This window comes from Vicugna pacos, chromosome 14 (genome assembly GCF_048564905.1).
Source record: "Vicugna pacos chromosome 14, VicPac4, whole genome shotgun sequence".
NCBI classification, from domain to species: domain Eukaryota; kingdom Metazoa; phylum Chordata; class Mammalia; order Artiodactyla; family Camelidae; genus Vicugna; species Vicugna pacos.
The window spans coordinates 48421681-48441083 of NC_133000.1; the positions used below are offsets into that span (position 1 = coordinate 48421681).

The 19403-nt window shown below is 34.5% G+C and overlaps 1 protein-coding gene across 8 annotated transcripts in view; it reads right to left on the minus strand.

The window, feature by feature from the left end:
* MYCBP2 (MYC binding protein 2) overlaps positions 1–19403 on the minus strand; it is a 233182-nt gene that overhangs the window by 64395 nt on the left and 149384 nt on the right. For all 8 annotated transcript variants that reach the window (XM_072976390.1, XM_072976388.1, XM_072976389.1 and 5 more), the window contains 6 exons: positions 18850–19065; positions 15769–15824; positions 13229–13344; positions 11494–11591; positions 10615–10731; positions 9746–9886 (listed from right to left, as the gene is read on the minus strand). In XM_072976390.1, coding sequence (XP_072832491.1) covers positions 9746–9886; positions 10615–10731; positions 11494–11591; positions 13229–13344; positions 15769–15824; positions 18850–19065 — 744 coding nt within the window. The remainder of the gene's footprint in view (positions 1–9745; positions 9887–10614; positions 10732–11493; positions 11592–13228; positions 13345–15768; positions 15825–18849; positions 19066–19403) is intronic.

The window sequence follows — 19403 nt, forward strand, 5'->3', positions numbered from 1 at the left end:
TATTTTAAAAAATTTATATATGTGCACAATCATATGAATACAAAGAAAGCACTAAAACTAAAAATGGAGAGTATGATCTATTTTTTTTTTTTTTTGGTGGGGGAGGTAGTTACGCTTATCTATTTATTTAATGGAGGTACTGGGGATTGAACCCAGGACCTCATGAATGCTAGGCATGTGCTTTACCACTAAGCTATACCCTCTCCACAGAGAGTATGATCTAAATTTCAAATTGTGCCATTTTACTCACAAGGTTTTCAGTAAATATTTTTAAATGTATAGCTGTGAATGATCAATTTTAGCAAATACATCATGCTGTTTATCACAGCTGAGTCAAATTAGTCATACTTACAACTAATTTTTAAAAAATCACAACTATGATATAAAATAAGCAAATATTAATAGATTTACTGAAAAAACAATTTTACTTGTCTTTAATGATACATCTAGGGCATTTAATTAAGGTATAACATTATTTCCAATTTGATCAACCAGGGTAACGGAGAAAGAGATGAGTCTTGGCAAAAACTAACAATATATCCAAGTTATTCACTGAAAGGCAATTTAAGAGAACTATACTAAAATATTTAATGTTTTATTAAATAGTTAAAGAAACTATATAAATTATATGAACTATACAAATTAATAAATGTACAACAAAGTCTTTTTTAAATACTAAACAGTATAAAAAGAACTGACAGACTTAAAATCATAGACCTGTACCTGTTACTCTTAAGCAACCAGAAAGTACATGTTTTATTAAATATAGAAATGTAACAACATGGGCACCAGCATATGAAACTGATGAACTGTTATGTTACTTTTTTCTCTCTGCATTCCCACCCCATTTTCAGATGAACATGCAAAAGAGCACTGTGCAAGGCTAGGAAAAAACAGGACAGTCACAGGGTCAGAACTATACCCCCTAAATAAGCAAGTCCTGAAAAAGCTAGACTTGGATATCATTGTTGGAGAAGCTAGTCTATAATTAAATATAGCAAATTTGAAGTCACATAAAAGCTTAATTTAAACTAATAATACAGTCTTTGGCAGAAACAGAGGGAAAAGTTTCATGGGAAAACTCAACTGAAGCACTTAGTACAGATCTTTCTTTGTTAAAAAAATATATTAATCTTAAGCAAAAGCTTCAAAAGATATAATGTAAAATTTGTTATACATGCTGAAATACCTGAATAATGTATGACTGTTCCTTACAGTTAACTCACCTGGGGGAAAAAAGCTTTGGAAGTCCATGAAAATACGTCCAAATCCCTGACTCCTTGGCTAGCATTAAAGATATTCTGAGCAACAAAGTTTAAGAAAGAAAAATATCAACAAAGAAAGGGAACAGGATATCATCTGCAGAAGATGCGTTCACAGTAACAACATTGTTCTGTACTCTAGCACCAGCACCGAAATATCAGTTTACTAAAGGGAAACTGAAGCCAGCTGAGTAAACCACACACCAAAGAAATTCTGATATGTAAGTTTTTGTCAAATGCTCTCCATGATATAGTGTGTCATGCCATTTTACTACAATTAAGAGCCAGACATTGAATTAAAGCTTAAGACAGTGCAAGAAGGAAACTTTAAAACTCCTTAAATGATGACGTATCTGTTCCAATAGAAGCCAGTGTTGTCTCATGACAGAAAGCAGTCTGCTGTTCTATAAAGAAAACGTGAATCATACAGATCGCAGAGACCGTGCAACTATCATCATGAATAATGATGGCATGTAGATATGTGAACTAGTTATCACTTTTTAAAGTACAAAAAAATTAAACAGTAAAAAAAAAAACTAAGTCATTTTTCAATTTTGCTCTCTTCTATAAGTGGGGGGAAAATCACTTGGAAATGTTATTGAAAGCTGTTAGCATATTTGTTAAGAAAAGCATAGAGAAAAGCATACAATCTGAACTTCTGCCAAAAGGCATGCCTAGTTTTCTCCATCTCAAAGTTGAGGAAATGCACAGGGCACTGAGGAGCTCTATGTATAGTCTAGAAACATTTTGTTAAAGACCAACCAACTCACAGAGGTATGGTTCCAGAAAAATAACATTTTCACAAAATGTCTTCATGAAAATTTAAATGATATACATTTACATAGATAAATCATCCTATTGAATATATTTATTTGATCTGAAATTAAAATCTCTCCAGAGAGTAGTAATTACACAATTTTACTGCCTATATAAATACATAAAAAGAGGACATTCAAGATGTTAATAAAAACTGTCATTATCCAAGACTTCAGCACAAAAGAAATGACACAATTATCAACTCTTTCTAAGCCATTTTAGATAACGAGAATTTACTTAACATTCTCTACTTCTGTATTTTCCTCATGTATATATGTGTATGGACAGGTGAAGACACACACCCATATACATACATATATGATGATTCAGAAATATTAGACATATAAAAGCCCCCCAAAATGAGTTCCTCTTAATGTGCCTACAAATAAACGCACAACAAAACAAAAAGCAAAAAATAGAAAACCAAAGCCCCTTTGACATTTAAAAATGCATAGCAGATAGGGTACTTTCTCTTTAGGTGAAGTGGAAACATGCTGCAAAGCATGCTGAAATGCTATTTTCTACGGCCAGGGGGAAGCTGTCATTACTGGTTCATCCCTGTATGTACGAATTTGTGGAGTATTTGCTCAATGGTTTTTCTCCTCCACAGAGAATAGTGCTACAGACCTTTTGACATAAAGCAATTCTCAATTTTTAGCATATTTATTTAGCATAAATTTTTCTAATATTAAAAGCAATGTTGAAAAGCAATGCAGATGAGTTAGCAATAAAGAAGCAATGTGTTGACTGACAATACTTAAAGCCTGTATCTCCCTTTTATTCAATATGCAAACTTAAGCGTTCTGAGTCTGAGTACATGAGTTAACGTGTGCAATGATACTTTAAAGCTTGATGTAACTGCTAATCATGGTAATAAACTGCCAATAAAATCTGTTTTGTACATTAATTATATGCGGATTCAAATTTGACACTTTTTTGCTTTTGTTCTGCATTTGTAGAAAGTTCTTAGTTCACGCTGATTTACTATAAGATTATTTTCAATATGTGATGTCCTAATAAAACTGCATTTATCAAGTATCAAAATAGAAAGCTGAAGTTTAAAAATAAAATATACTTACATAGTTTTCTTTTGAAAATTTAGTAAAGTTTAGTCTAAAGATATGAACATGCATGAAAATATCAATTTCTCAAGTCTAAATTTCTCACTATTAAAATAAAAATTGGCTTTCATATTATATAATTTTATTAATATGAGTACTATTATATATGTGTGTATATGGGTATGTATATATGTATACACAAATATACATATGTCTACAATAATCTAAATCATCTTATTCTAAAAGACTATTTAAAGACAAAAAAGTTCTGTCAAGAAAATCAGAAAATTAAAGCCTACTAAAAACTTAACTAAATTAATGAGCACCAAATTGCAATGCTAGGATGATACTCATTCAAAGCATAGAAGAGACCAAGTAAGTGAATAATTTTCACAGTGAAATACATGACCAAACATGTCAAATGCTCATGCAAAAAGAAAAAAAAAGTGGTAATTGTTTCATTGTGCTAGGTCAGCATGGAGTTAAGAATTGCCATTTTTAAAGTAAAAAAGATAAAATATCTCAGGGAATTTAAACATAGCATATATACAAACAATTTTAGTGTTATTTTAATTGCCTCAATTCCATTCTGTATAGGAAACTTAAGCACCAAACTAAAGTATGAAGTGAAGGTTTTGATGCCCATTTAAGTACATTTACTAATGGTGTATTAAGTAAATACTTACTATTTACTAAGACTGAAAAGTAAGTTTGCACATATGCACAAATCCATTAACAAAACCAAACCAAGAAATTTGGGGTATATTAAAGCTGTGACTACCAGGCATCATTAGGTATTCCAAAAGAATAGATCTGGACATAAAATGTAAGAAATATTTGCTAATTCTACCAGTTACCCTGGATAATGCTGTAAGAGAGAGAACCAAATGATATTTTCCCTTCACCTATCCTCCAAATCTTCACAGCCCCAAAATTTGAAAAAAATCAACCTACTTTCCATATGTGAATACCAATCAGCCTAAGTGGTGAAAGGGGTTTGTATAACTGCATGGAGATGCTCAGAGACTCAAGTTGCTTCTGTAAGGATTGGATAATAATTATAAAGGTCTTTGAATACTTTTAATGAGGTGTCATCTACTTCCCTTCATATAAACTTTCTCTACCACTCAACCTCCTTCATAATGTTAAAAGACCTCATTTTTGACAAAGTTTCCAAAGAATTGGGCTTATAAGGTTTAAATCATTAATATCCCCTATTCTAGAAGTAAACTTGTTTTTCAAAAAATTTAGGCTCTGTTAAAAGCAGTCAAATGTCTCCCATGTCATGTGCCTAACTGATTTTCTCTTTCTTTTTTAAGTTATATTTTCCCTGATGTATGAAACATTCTACTCATTTGTAGTTTTCAAATCTTAAGAATTTTAGTTTAAAATCAACTTTCCCCAGGAATATCTTCTCAAACTGACCCTTCAACATATATCATGGTATTCATCCTTATTCAACCATTAAAGTTATGCACATTCATATTTATTTAATTTTGGAGTTCTAGACAAAGTAATATGATTTTATAGCTATATTTATCTTGTTATAACTATACTTATCCTTATGTTTCCACTAGATTAAGGCAGACTAAACATAAAAGCATGGGCTTGGAATCACACCGACCAGAGTTCCAGAACTAGCTCCACTACTTACTTTCTACCCATGATCTTAGGAGAGTAGCTCTCTTCTGTCATTGAAAAACCGAAAATGATAAAATACTTAACATCGTAGCAACACACTCAGAATTAAATGACAGAATTAAATTAAAAAGCATGTATGGATTAGAAATTATTTTAAGCAGGATGATCATACCAAATGTCAAGGATTAAAATTTAGTACTGAATAATTAATTCAACTGAAAGCCTACCATGAGCAAAATATAATATATATCACTTTGGAAGAAACAAATATGTGTAAGAAGGGATCCTAAATGACTCCTAATCCTTAAAAAGCATAACAACAGAAGTAAGAGGTATATAATTACAAACGGGCTAAAGGCAAAGAAAACAAACTAAACACTATGGGTAGCTGGAGAAAGAAGTAATAAGCCTTTTCCACTTTTACAGATAAAGTGCTACCAGAGAAGGGAGAGGGAAAGCTAATTTCCCCAGTACTTACATGCCTTCTACCCTCAAACATCACCTCACCCTTATCAATATTTATGTTTCCAAATATAGCATGCCTCCATCACTTTGTACATTGGATTCTCTATCTAGAAATGCCTCCACTTTTTCCTGGCAATTTTTCTTCAAGACCTCCTCAAACGTCACCTCCTAAGTAAAGCCACTCTATAGCTTACCACAATGCAACTTAACTATTTGAATATGATATGTCCCTCACATTATATAGTGCGTACCCCGAGAGCAAGAACTGCACTCTTAATTATTTTGTATCCCTGCCGCCTGCCTCTCTATCCAACACCTACTTCCCAGCTTAGTATTGGTACATAGTAAGTACTCAAATATATGCTGAATGAATAATGAATGAATTAATAATAGCATTATTATGAAGTACAAGGATGAGAAATGTCAACAGAAAGTTTTCAGCCTGGTAACTAGGAAAGTATTAGGAAAAAAAGGGAAGCGAAAGCATTTTAGACAAATTAAACAACATAAAGACTATAAGATGAAAAATTAAACAGTGTGCTCTAAAAGGGGCAAAAAGTTCCAAAAGACCATGAGCTCCTCACAAAAAAGGATCTTCATATGTATCCCTAGTCTTCACATTGACTTAAAAATATTGTTTAAAAGACATAGTCATAATATATATGTCTAATGCTACTTACTCCGAACTAGAGCACTACTAAAGCGCTAAAACAGTGAAAGCCTCATTTGAACTAAGTTAGGATGTCATTATTTCTTGGTAAAGTAATGATGTTTAAATAGAACTATTGCTAGGTAAGCCAAAATTTAGCTGAAGTACATATCTACAATGAAAACCAGAGTTACAATAGGAGTACATAAACAAGACGGTGCAACAAAAATCACTTAATTAAAGTTTACTCTAAATATAATTATCTATGGTAATCTTTTTTAAAAACATAGTTCATCAAATATTTAGTCTGTTTTTAAATTTCCAATCCTCAACCCCGTTCTCCCCAGTAGTTTGAGTCAGGCTCCAAATATGGTACACACGTTGATGTGAATGCAAAATTGTTTTAACTAGAAGAGGCTGATGTAAAGATTGCCAAAGGCAACTTTTTGGTACTTCTGTATCTTTTTAAGTCTGTAGTATCAGTCCTTGATTATTTCTAATTTTATTTCCAATTTCCCAGTTTTCTTTTTTTTTTTAATTGAGTAGTGTTTTACAGTGGTCAGCCATAATTTATAGTTGATTTATTCACCACTGGACTGAAGTATTAAAAAGGGAGAGTATGTGTTAAGTGTTTCCACTGCAGTAAATGAAGTAAAAGATGCAAAGGAAGAAGTAGCAAGATGCACTTATTCAGCTGCATTATTCATTAATTCCTCGAGGGGATGAGACGGAATCATTATGCCCTCTGTGCCCTGTCATGTTTAGTCCTGCAGAGTAAGGTACTCCTTAAAAACTCAGGGATTGTCTAAGAGGCCTGTCCTGGTCCCTAAAATCAAAACCTTAGAAAACTAGCCTGCTCTTGCGTACGCCGGGCTCTGACTCTCTGGGTCTTCATCTAACACCTGCACTGAAGCAACTTTATACCAGGTCTGTTTGGAGCCCTAGGCTAGCTGTCACATCCCCTCTGTCATCTTGGTTCACCACATAAAATATATGTCATCTGGCTGTTCTCTAATTTTTATACCAAAACTGCTCTAGGCTTCTTCTTGATCCAACATCAAATTCTTTCCATCCATCTCATGACTTTGTACTGTATCTAATCGGACCCTTCCTCCAATGGTAAACAAACTCGCTTTCAAACTTTGCGGGTCACAGTGCTGCCACCATCTGTATGTCAAGTCAATGCGGATTTGATGCGGATAACATCCAACTGCCTAGCCTTTTAGTTCTTAAGACTCAGGCAGATCCAATGACTTTTACTTCCAATGCACTTCAGCTACCCTCTCATGGCCACAGTAATGGGCCAGTTCATTCAATAAAATGCTCTAAGTATGAAATCAAATTCAAATATTCTACTTTATCACACAAATTGCTTGTATCCTTCCAGCTCTTTAAGTATAGGGCACTCACAATACTGTTCTAGAATTTTATTAAGTCCTCTAAATCCCTTGGACACTCCATTTCTAACTTAGGCTGGATCCCACAGCTGGTGATCTCAATTGCCCTTTCATTAGCATCTGAAATTCCCATTGTCCCTATTTTCCTGTCACAGCAGCCCAGGAAATCCCAGCCAATGCTGTAATCTGCTTTCTTGGCTCCTTTAATTCTCGATACTTAGGGCTATGTGGGAGGTGGGGTATCCAGAATGGATCCATCCAGTGGTCTTACTGGCTCCTTAGTGGCCCGATAACTCAAAACAAGTAGGTTTTTTGGGGGGGGGGGTCAGATTCCTCTTCTATTTCTCACAAAGATTATTCCCAATCTTTCCAGCATTTCTGTATCTTCTAGTTTAACTCAATTGTTTTAGTATCAATTGATGGCTTTCCTTTCTTCTACTTTATGGAAATCATGGTCTCCTTCAAACTCTTCCCTTCTTCCTTCCATCCTTAAAAATTTATCCACTACCATACATACCCCCTCCTCCTTCACAGAAACAACTCCCCAAATGTGCCCTCAATTCCACTTTCTCCTCCTTTTTCAGTCTTCAGATTTCTTACCTATATCTTCAATGTCCCCCTTTTCTACTGGCATATTTAATTTATAAGGATCTCAAGTCACTACCATCCTTTAACTAATGGAACCAGAGAAACCTCAGCCTTAATATCAGTCATTTTGAGTTACTTACATTAAAAGAAAACTCATGTCCTTCTTTAACATAACAAGTTAGAAAATATCAAAAGCCACTTCATTTTACTTTTTATCTCTAATATTCTGCATCTAGATTTTTCAAGTAAATCAGTGACAATCTCCTCATTCACATACCAGTGAAACCCCATCAACAAGTATATGTATGGCTCATCCATTTGGCATTCCCTCTCACCTTTATTATGTCTTCTCTCTCTGACCTCAAGATTGTCTACCAAAAACTGTATCCTGGATAGAGTTTAAAAGTGTCAAATAACAGAACACCAATGTTCCAAAATGAAGCCATGGGATCTAGAACTTCGACACATAGCACACTTCTTGCTCTTTTTTCTACCTCTGCTTACTCTCCTGTTTTACCTTCCCTTCCAAAAGCTTCTCCTCAATGAAATAACAAAGGAATTAGGAAGAAAATTTTGAAGTCAGGGAGGTAGTAAAGATAATATATTCTAATGTAATGCCTTATTAGGGCCTTCAAATAAACAAAGGTCTAAATTAGTCAAAATTTAAAAAGTAAACTATTGACAAAACAAATAAAATAGCTATTATAATTATCTCATTTAAAATATCATTTTCCTAATACTAAGGAAGATTTGGTTACCATAATGAGAAATGGTTTCACGTCATTTAAAGCCAACTTTCTAGTCACAGATGAAAAAAAAGCAAAAAAAGCTGTAGGCCAACACTCTCCAAACTTTATCACACATCTATTAGTAAGAAATATATTTACAGATAGATCTCTCCCCACTGTACTATTATAAAACATATACAAAGGAATAAAAAAGAATGAGACCGATAAATTTAAATAGAAGCTCTATTATTTTCTTTTCCAAAGAATCATCTTATATAACCACCCCTTTGGAGAACATTACTCTGGACTATCAAGGAGAAAAACAAACAATATATTGAATGATTTGATATAAAGAGCTAGCTTTATACACTGATTTTTAAGAAATTCAACTGCTTAAAATACTAAGCTTTTTTTTAAATAAAAATTTACCAGTGCTATTTATTAGCAGTGTCATAAGGAATACATACATTTGATGGAGATGAAAAGGAAGAAAAATCATACTTTTCTATTTAAATTATAAAAAGAGCTGTGGATTCCTATCAAATTTAGTGATACAGCAAACTTCTGAAGAGTGGCTCTAAGTATTCTATCGCATCTGTCAAAGTGGCTCAATGAATTATCTCAGACACTAGGATTTAGTTTCAACTAGAACACTGTAGCACCGCAAGTCTAAAAATCCACCTTATTTTAACACAGTAGTATTATACGCCGAGAAAGAAAAGACTCAAACGTAGACAAAACACAGAGAACTACAAGATGTCAACATAAAAAAAAGCTATACGTGTTTCTGAAATGAATCGCAAAACCAAATTTATAAATTTTAATTTGGAATTCATTCCAAACAGTAATGTCAATAAGAAAGGGGAAAAAATGTAACCGCTCTCATTCCCTACCTCTCTGAAAGGAATTCAGTGGGCCTCACTTTATCACCTCCTGCCTGTGATGGGTCACAGGAAGTATGAGAGTCCTCAGCCTTGCCAAATTCTGCCTTTATCACACAGAAGCTCTCAGAATTCGAGCAATTATAAAAGTTATTTAGTTGCGGTTTACCTCAGAACTGAGCAGCCTTAATTAAAGAAAGCCCTGTAATGAGGACAGGGTATACCTATAATGGTTTCTAAAACCACCTTTTACTTACATCAACAGGGACCAGGAGACTCTTGCCGAGATGCTGATTAAAAGAGAGGCACCAGGCTTCAGTGTAACCATTCATGTTAGGAACATACTTCTTTATCGTCTCGTCATTCAGTCTCAGCCACACACCGTCATCATTGTGGATCTATGGGAAATAAGCAACAGAAACAAGCCATGCCCTCCTGTAACTCCTGTGAGGGCAGCAAGGTCTGAAAGGCTACAGAGCAGGCAAATAACGGTGGATGTGGAGATTAAGCATCTGGTTTGGCAGAAGGTTAAGCATGAGAGAAATTTTAAGGAAAAAAAGCAGCAACGAATGCCAAGTAATACAATAATTCACATGGTGAGATTGTAAAAAGCAAAGGTCACTTAGAAGTAAAAGGACAAAGAAATCACACTTTAAGATAAATAATTCAAGCATAAAATCAGATGTTTCCCAAAAGAACATAAGTCTTCCTTTCCCTCAGTTTAGATTTTAATAATCAGAAGTTACCTGACTGTATTATTAGAAAAATGTACTGTCCAAAGTTAAAGCGACACAACAAACACATTCAAAAAACAAACATTTTAAAAATTCAAGAAACACTGTACACATTTTTCAGTGAGTACTTGTACAGGTTCTGACCACTATGTCAATTGAATTTCTTTCATGTTAAAAACACCATTTTAGTTACTTTTTAATAGATAAAGAAAAATAAATGAAATGTTTGAAACACCATGAACAGAATTTTGAAATTCTGCAAAACAATTTTCCAAACACTACCCAAAATGCTTAAAACATATTCTAACAAAAAACTCAGTAACCTTATATTGTGCAAACAACGCAAAACTTCCTGTCCAAAATTTATTACCAAGTGTTTCTTTACAAATTACCTCATCAATGAAAGTGATAGTTCCATTGACCTTCACTATGCCTATCTGCTCACTCTGAAGGGAAGGGTGGCTGCGGATACGGAGCCCTGCACTGTCCTTGGCCACAAATTTTCGAACCTGAGAAAGGCAAAGACAGACATATGAGACAGAGAAAATCATGGAACAGAGACCTCATACGTGGTAAGAGATAAACTTAAACAGATCTGAAAGTGTAATTCTGAGAAAGTTTCCAAAATTATTTGTAGCTGGTTTCTCTGTGCAAGTAACAGTGGTTATTTATAACAATAGAACATTTTAAAATATGAAAATGTAAATCATTAAATAAAAAAGAAAATTATTAATATATACTCATAATTTATTTTCTAAATTTTGAAGACATATGATAAAGAGGAGAAAAAAAGTCTTTTTTTTCCTTTTAGGAAGGTATGATATAAATTCTATTACCCATGTTTCGTTTTTAATAAGTAGTGCTAAAATTGCCATAGTACTTACTCTTTAGATGCTAGGAAATTAGTTTTTATTTCTACAACACAAAATACTTTAACTTTGTAAATTTTATACACTTAATGTCAGTAGACTTTTGCTAACTATAAACTTTCAACAACAAAAAGTACAAAGAAAGGCCTATAAATTACTATACATTATACAAAGAAGCCAAAAAGCACAGGTTGTACAGTTGAGAAATGATTAGAATTATCATCAACTACTCTTCAAATTTATTTAGGAATATTTAGAGTTCAAATACTATATTTCACTTTTATTTTATATTTTACTTTATGTAAGTAAAATACTAGATGTTTGATGGCCACCTTAAAGTATCAATGAAAAAATTTAACAAATCTCTAACCAATTCATGCTCTGTTTTCATTCTACCCTAACCTTATTTGGTTGAGGCTCAGTCTTTGGTTTGACCAGCTGAGTTCCTGGTGGTATCATCCCTTTTGGCGGGTCTTTTACTTTTACTTCTAGTCCAGCATCTGTAAGGAAAGAAAGGGAACTGTAACATTTGAGAATAAAAGGGAGGGAGAATAAAAGTTAAACCTAACTTTATATACATTCACAGGCTGTTTTAAACAATTGAAACCAATACCTGAATTCTTCCCTTTTAAGGTGATTGATATTTAATAGCTAAAAAAGAGAAATATTTGAAAAATGACCCTGAGATTCTCAATGGGTATCTCAGGGGTTCAAGGAAAAGAGAAGGAAATATGGAATATACGAAATGATACTGAAAAAAACCAAATAATAAAAAAGAAACCCTTGTGTGATTAAATGTAATCTCACACATGAGACCAGAGCACTGCTCATCATCTATCCCAGTCATTGCCACGAAAAGCAGCACAGCTTGCTGCTCAAAGCTGGGGTTCTCATGTGAGACTGCCTTGGTTGTTCCCACATCTGTCACTGACTGTATGACTCTCTGTGCCTCATGTTTTTACCTACAAAACAGGAATGAGAATAGTACCTATCTCAAGGAGCTGTTGTTGTGAGAATGAAATGATTTTAAAGACATACATAAAATATAAAAGATACGCATAAACATATATAAATATACATATTTATACATATACAAATAAAGACATACACAAATATATAAGGCTTTATGAATATGTTGAAATAAAAGAGTGCAGCAAAAGCCAAGGCTAAAGGTCCCTGGAATGGAATAGATGTATCTGATAAATCTGAGTCTATAGTTACATTAATGCATAGTCTATACAGTTACATCAATGTCAAGTACCTCTTCATCTTCACTGTGAAAACAAACTATTTAAACTTTCCCAGAGGATATTCTGGTAGAATGTTATTCAGTATTACTTTTCTCTCTACCCTGTCTCCCTCTTCCCTACATGCAACGGTCTCATGACAAAGATTAAAAAGGTTAGAGGATTCTTCATTTCAGGACTTCTTAGAATCCCTAGTAAGTTAATGTGATCTGTATGAATTTCTAAGATGAGACTACAATATAGTGGGTTTTCTAAATCTGCCTGATCATACGAACCCTTTTGCTTAAGAAGCATTAGGAAAGATAGTGTTATAAGGAATTCATACTGGGAAACACTGAAACACTAAGAGCTTTCTTATTCTACTGTTGTCCTATTATATGGATAGTTCACAAATAAAGCAGAGAAAGAGATTAAGGCTCAAGGAAAAGCAGTATACTTTTCAAAGTTAGTGGTAGGTAAAGAAAATTCATTCTTTTAACAAATATTTATTGAGCAGCCATCCTGTGCCAGGCACTGTCCAGACAGGGAGATCCAAAGATGAAAGAGATGTCTCTGCTCACAGCCAGGAAAGGAAGACGAACACACCACAAGGGGGAGACAAGGCCTGCATGTGGTTATGGGGCAGCACGGAGGAGAGTGCACCTGACCAGTCACGTTAGGAAGTGCAGGGAAGGAGTCCTGAGGGCTACAATGACACATAAATTACTACACAATTTTAAAATCTTATGAATGCATAAATTAAGTACTCATTATAAAGGAGGAAATGAAGCCCCCTAAAAGTTATGGTACCTGTCCATGTCTGTGATGCATGTTAAAGTGCAAACTAGAACAGAAAGATGATTTTGATTCTAGTTCTTTGCACTAAGTAGCTAGTAACTTTAAAAAAGTACCTATTTCAATGCCATCGATGGTCACATGAATAGTGTAGAGTCCAATAGCGCCCGGTGTCCAATTTGCACAATAAGTGCCATCATTATTGACACGAATCAGCATATTCTCACTGGGTCTGAGAGGAAATAAGATGAATAGTGGAAAATTTACTTCTGGTTAAACGGCTGACATCATCACTAAGATGTATCAGCAAACATTAAATTCCTTATTGCATTATCACAATGAAGGGCAATCCTACTGCCCTGGCACAGTATGTTTGTTTTTCTACTCTCCAAAATGACTGAATTTCATTTTTTTTTCCTCACTTCAAAACTTCTTCACTCTCAGCTGATCATGACTTCATCACTTTCTTCAGTGAAAAACAGAACCAATCAGATACTACCTTAGATTAGTAAACCACTTTCCTCTACCTCCTGTTACAATGGAAGGAGTGTCCTGGGTCTTGTCCAAAGCCAGCCCTTCTACATGTGCTGTGAATCTCATTTCTTCAACACTTCTGTGCTGCAGTTACCTTGCTTTCTTCTCATTCATCCTCAGTGTCTCCCAATTTACTGGATCATTTCAATTTCTATTTCATTTCTATACAAACAAACTTGAGAATCTCCCATCTTAAATACCTCCCCTTTGATATTACAGCCTTCTCTAGTAAGGTCTCAATGTCTCTTTTCTCATTTACAGTAAAACTTACCTAAAGGATTGTCTACAATCACTCTCCACTTCATTTTCAATTCTCTTCTACAGCTAATCTCCACTAGGCTTTTGCTCTCAAATTTCATTGCAATTGCTTACATCACAGTCACCAATGACCATCATGTCCCCAAATTCAATGGTTGTTTCTTCTCAGCAATCTCTCAGTAGTATTTGATAACTGACAACTCCTACTTTCTGGAAAAACCTTGTTTTCTCTTCTGCAACATTCTCCTGGTTTTTCTCTTAGTGCTTTGTTGGCTCTCCCCTGGCTGACCACCAACTTACAGAATGCCCCAGCATTTGGGTCTAGGCCTTCTTTTTTTTTCTTTCCACATCATCTCTTCAGTTGATTATTCATCTCTTCCTCAGTTTTAAATACCATCTCTATAAAGATGACTCAAAAATTTATATCTCCTCTGAATTTCAAACTAGTATTTCCAGTTGCCCTGGAAATATCCCCACTTGGATAACTAAGAGGCATCTAGGCATCTCAACTTTAATATATCTAAAGAAGAATTATTATCTTCCCCTCACCCCAGCACCCAACAAAACAAAAAACAAAAACAAAGAACTTGCTCCTTTTTCAGACTTTTTGATCCTCATAAAAATCATGATACCAGGAATCAGTAACCTTTTCCATAATGATACATCAGTCTATTGTGCCAGTCTTTGTCACAACTACTTAACTCTACCACTGTAGTTGTGAAAGCAGCCATAGATAATACAAGATTATGAGCAAGGCTGTGTTCCAATATAATTTTATTTACAAAAACAGGCCTGACTGGGTCTTCACATCAAAGTTGGCCATCCCCTCTGCTGCTAGATAATCTATACTGCTGCTGAAGCCAAAAAAAAACCCTATCTTCATTCTTGGATCTTCTCTTTCCTTCACCTCCTATTTCCATTCTAGCTGCAGGCTGTTGGCTTTACCTTCTAAATATATCCCAAATCCATGCACTACTCTTCATTTCTACTTCTAAGTTCCTCTGCCCCTATTCAAGCCACCTGACAAGTCTCTAACTCACCTCTCTCTTCCCACTTGCTCCCCTGTAATTCACAAAATGCTACTTCCCTATTCCTAGACAAAGATGCATTCTCAAAACGTGGCTATTTTGACAGAAAACTTTCTGGGCTGTCCATTAAAACTCTACTTTGTATACATGTCAGAATAAGCCCATAGTAACCTTCTAACTTCTAGTAAGTCATGTGATACACAATACAATGAAATGTATAAGTAAGTAATTATGCTGTTTCAGATTCACTCTGGAACTTTTCCTAAATTCTATGGAGGTAGTCTCTCAATCCAATCCAATCCAATCAATATTTTTTTCTAAGCAACTGTTTTAAAAAGTACTTTCTCCTAACAAGCAAATAAAATAGTAAGCCAAAAAAATCTGCTTCAATCTGGAGTTAACAGAATTACTCAGAAGCTTAAAACTAAATACCTCATAACCAAAACTACAAGTGCAACATACACTGAAATCACTCGTCCTCTCCTTAGGTGAAGGAGAGAGGGAAATGTAAACAGGAAAACAAAACAAAACAAAACAAAAAAACCTAACTTAACGAAGCTTAACAAGCCACTTTACATACTTTTAGATACTAGTTATTCTTTCTGTACTACCTTAGTACTACGTAGCATTAGCAATATTACAGTTCAGTATAAATACACTCTACCTATTCTACTGCACGTCTACATCCTATAAAACCTGTGGTAAATCTCTACTGGAAATTTTAAAATGCTCTAAAATATTTATTTTTGGAGAATAAAGTTGGAATGCAGGGTGATTTTAGCTGCAAGCAGTTGACAACACATGTTTTCGCCATGCTTTTAGAAAATGATCCTCACCTCTTAGGAGTTGGTGATGCAAAACGCAGTTCTTCAAATGAGTAGTTTTCATAAACCTTTAAGAAAGAGACCACGAATCACAAAATCATTAGAAACATTCTTAACTAATGCAGTGATAGACATTCAATAAATGGTGCTGAGACAACTGGTTATCCATATAGGAGAGAAAGAAGAACACTCAATTACCTACATCACACCATTTACAAAAAATAAATTCTAGGTGTGTTAAAAGCCAGGATGTAACAAACAAAACATTAACAAATTCAGAAAGCAAAAAGGATAACATCTTTTGAGCATTAAAGTTTTTAATTTCTCCAAAACAAAGACATTCCAAAGAAAGGGCAAAGATAAGACTTCACCTGGAAGATGGGGATTTATAATTCATATAACCAAACAGGGGTATGAATCCACAGTATACACAGAACAAATCAATACATACGCGGGAAACAACACAACAGAAAGTGAGTAAAGACAAGTCACTGAAGAGAGAACTCTGAAGGGACAATAAACAATTGAAAAGGTATTCAACTATCAAGGAAATGGAAATTAAAACAACAAGATAATCATACTGCGGTCATCAAATTGTGTTGGTAAGAACCGAATGCTGGTGAGAACATAAAGCACCTCGCATTTTGATACACTGTGGATTGGAAAGTGATTTTTGGCAATATTTAATTCTGCTGAAGACAGGCATGTCCTACAATCCAGCAATTCCACTTCTAGATATGTATCTCAACGTCCATGCAGAATCAATCCAAAGGAGCTTATCTTACTCATGTTCATACAACTCACACTGTACTGTTAATAACGGACCTTCAATTTCAACTGACTTCTCAAAGATGACTGATATATCTTTTCTGATCAGTTTCTTTTCATTTTCTACAATGACTATCTCCTTTTTTCCCTTTGTTTCAAAATTGTGACGCTAAGAATCATCACTCTCATCTTCAGTCTAAAACATGTAACAATCATAAATAATTCTTTTGGCTGACAACTACAAATTTATTAGCAACTATTAATTTTCTCTTTCTCTCTCCTGGTAGAGTGAAAGAGGCAATACTCCTGTTTACAGACAATTTCTCCACCTGAGCTACAGATGCCATTTTTATCTCTTGAGAGTATCTTCAGCATTCCCTTCCTCTCAATTTTCTCTTCATCAATAATAAAACGTGTCTTTCTTTATTCAATCCCAGACTCTGTCTTCACTCAATTCCACTTCCCCTGTTTCTTTTTATAACTAAACAACTTGAAAGACTTATCTACACTCATTTTGTCTTTAGCTATTTTCACTTCCTCTTCACCTACAAATTAATCAACTGACTGTGCCTCTGAAGTTCCTTTTGCCAAGATCACTGATGAATCTGTTGTTGCAAGATCCTTTCCAAAATTTCACTTCTGTAGCATCACATTGTTTACCTTTCTTAAACTGCCTTTTGTGACTTTCAAGAAATGCCATAAGGTGGTTGGGGGAAGTTAGAAAATCAAATCTGGAATCAGACTTCATGTCATTTGTGTGCCCTTGGACAAGTTATTAACCTCTCTGTGCTTCAGTTTCCATACAAATAAAATGGGAATAAAAAACAGTAATTTATAGGGTTGTTATTGGGATTAAATGAATTACCATATGCAGTGCGGTAGGCTAAGTGGCAAAGGTAACAGCTGGTGCCCTAGTTTACATCTTACCCCCTTTGGTTAGCATACTTTCCAATGTTGTTTCCCTTTTCCTTACTTCTTTTTTTTTCTTTTCTTTATTTACCTTGTAAATCAATGTGTCTCAAAGTACAGATTTTGAAAGTGAATCATTCTGCATATTTTATATGCAAATTCTTGAACCTCTCTTCAGATTTACTAAATCTAAATCTTTGGATGATGGGAAAATCTCCTTTTTAAAATGTGTCCCAGATGACTTTGATGTAGACAAAGGTTTGAGAATCACTGATACTGGTGTTCCCAGGATCCTGTCCTGGAACTTGTCTCTTCACTCACCATGTTAGATAGATAATCGATTTCTTTAACTTCATAAGTAATCCAAATGATGATGATTCTCAAATTCTTTTATTGAGGTAAGACTGCGATCAATTCAGGTTTACATATCCAACTTGTTTTTATGTATCTTCACATGGACATTTCAGAGACATCTACACCTCATCACGTCAAGAGCTCAATCTATCATCAACCTCAACCAAAACCTGCCGCTGCTTCAGTGTGATCAGTCTCACTACTCAAGCCCAAAACGTGAAGTTAAGTTTTTATTTCCTGCCTCTTTCTCTTTACCCCATCCCCTCGTTAGCCACCAAGCCTTATTTATCCTAAATACCTCTTGAATCTACTCTGACTGACAACTCACTAGATCAAGAGATTAGCATATCTGAAGACCAGATTCAGTCAACAATCTCCTAAAGAGACTTAAACCAAACCGTATCTCTTGATTATCTGCCCAATTACATTCTCCATATTCCACCATGACTTTTATAAAACACAAATCTAACCATGCCATTCCTCCAAGTGAAAGCCGTCAATGGCTTACCACTACTCTCTGACAATAGCATAATTCCTAACTTCTATTTCGTCTTGATAATTTAGACTAACATTGTCTCTAAAGAGAACTAAAAAAGCTGGACAAAATATATTTAAAAATCTGCCTAAAGGCATCAAAGGGCTAAAAAGCCTAAAGAAATAAGAAATCCAAAGAAACGAGGCTAGTATTTGGAAGAATCCTAAATTGAAGGGAGCCTAGGTAAACTCTGAATCCCTGAAGAGCTATGTCCTGGGAGTAATGATACATCAAAAATAGACAAGTACTTTTGCAGGAACTGAAATCCAGTTTCCAACCATCTCAATCTCTCATTGGATTAACTTGATCTATAATTGAAAATCCTCAATAGACTTCTGCCAAGAACAAGTGAAAATCTTCTGTAGGGAAAATATCACTCTTAAAAATATGTTGCAAGTTTTACATTAGTTTTACAGCTATCAACAGCTCTCCAGACCTGTGATTTTTGTGTCTGAGTTTGAATCACTGAAATGTTTATTAAATGAATGTGAAAAATACATTTTTTTCTGATAAGCAAAATAAATTACCTTCATCATTGTTATGGCAATATATCGAGCCTCTTTCACTATCATTGGTTCATATGAAACATCCAGCTTTGGTGATGCCAGCCCGCCAAAAGTCATGTCAGTATTAGAAGAAGGAGCTGTTACTGCGGGACTGCCAGGAATCCTCTGAGCTTTCTTTACCTGCTCTTGTTGTAAAGATGTTTTTTTCTGAGAAACAGGAACAGCTTTCACTTCCACCTAACCATGATATTAAAAAAACCAAATGCTATTATTACATAATTGTCCATGACACATCAAAAGAAGCAATTTATAATTATGAACTTATAATTCTATAAGTGTTGTCCCTCTTGAAAATTCTTTTCAAAGATTACTTGACAGTGCCATAATGATCAAGACGGTTCCACCTCAACACGGATCCTGAACACAGTGTAAAAGAGAGGCCTTGTTTTGTGGAATAAATAATTAGAGATATCAAAACACAAAATAAAAACAAATGTAACCATTAATAAAGTACAGAAGAGGATAGTAAAATGAATCAACATTCAATTCTTGCAGGGACTAACATTAAATTATTT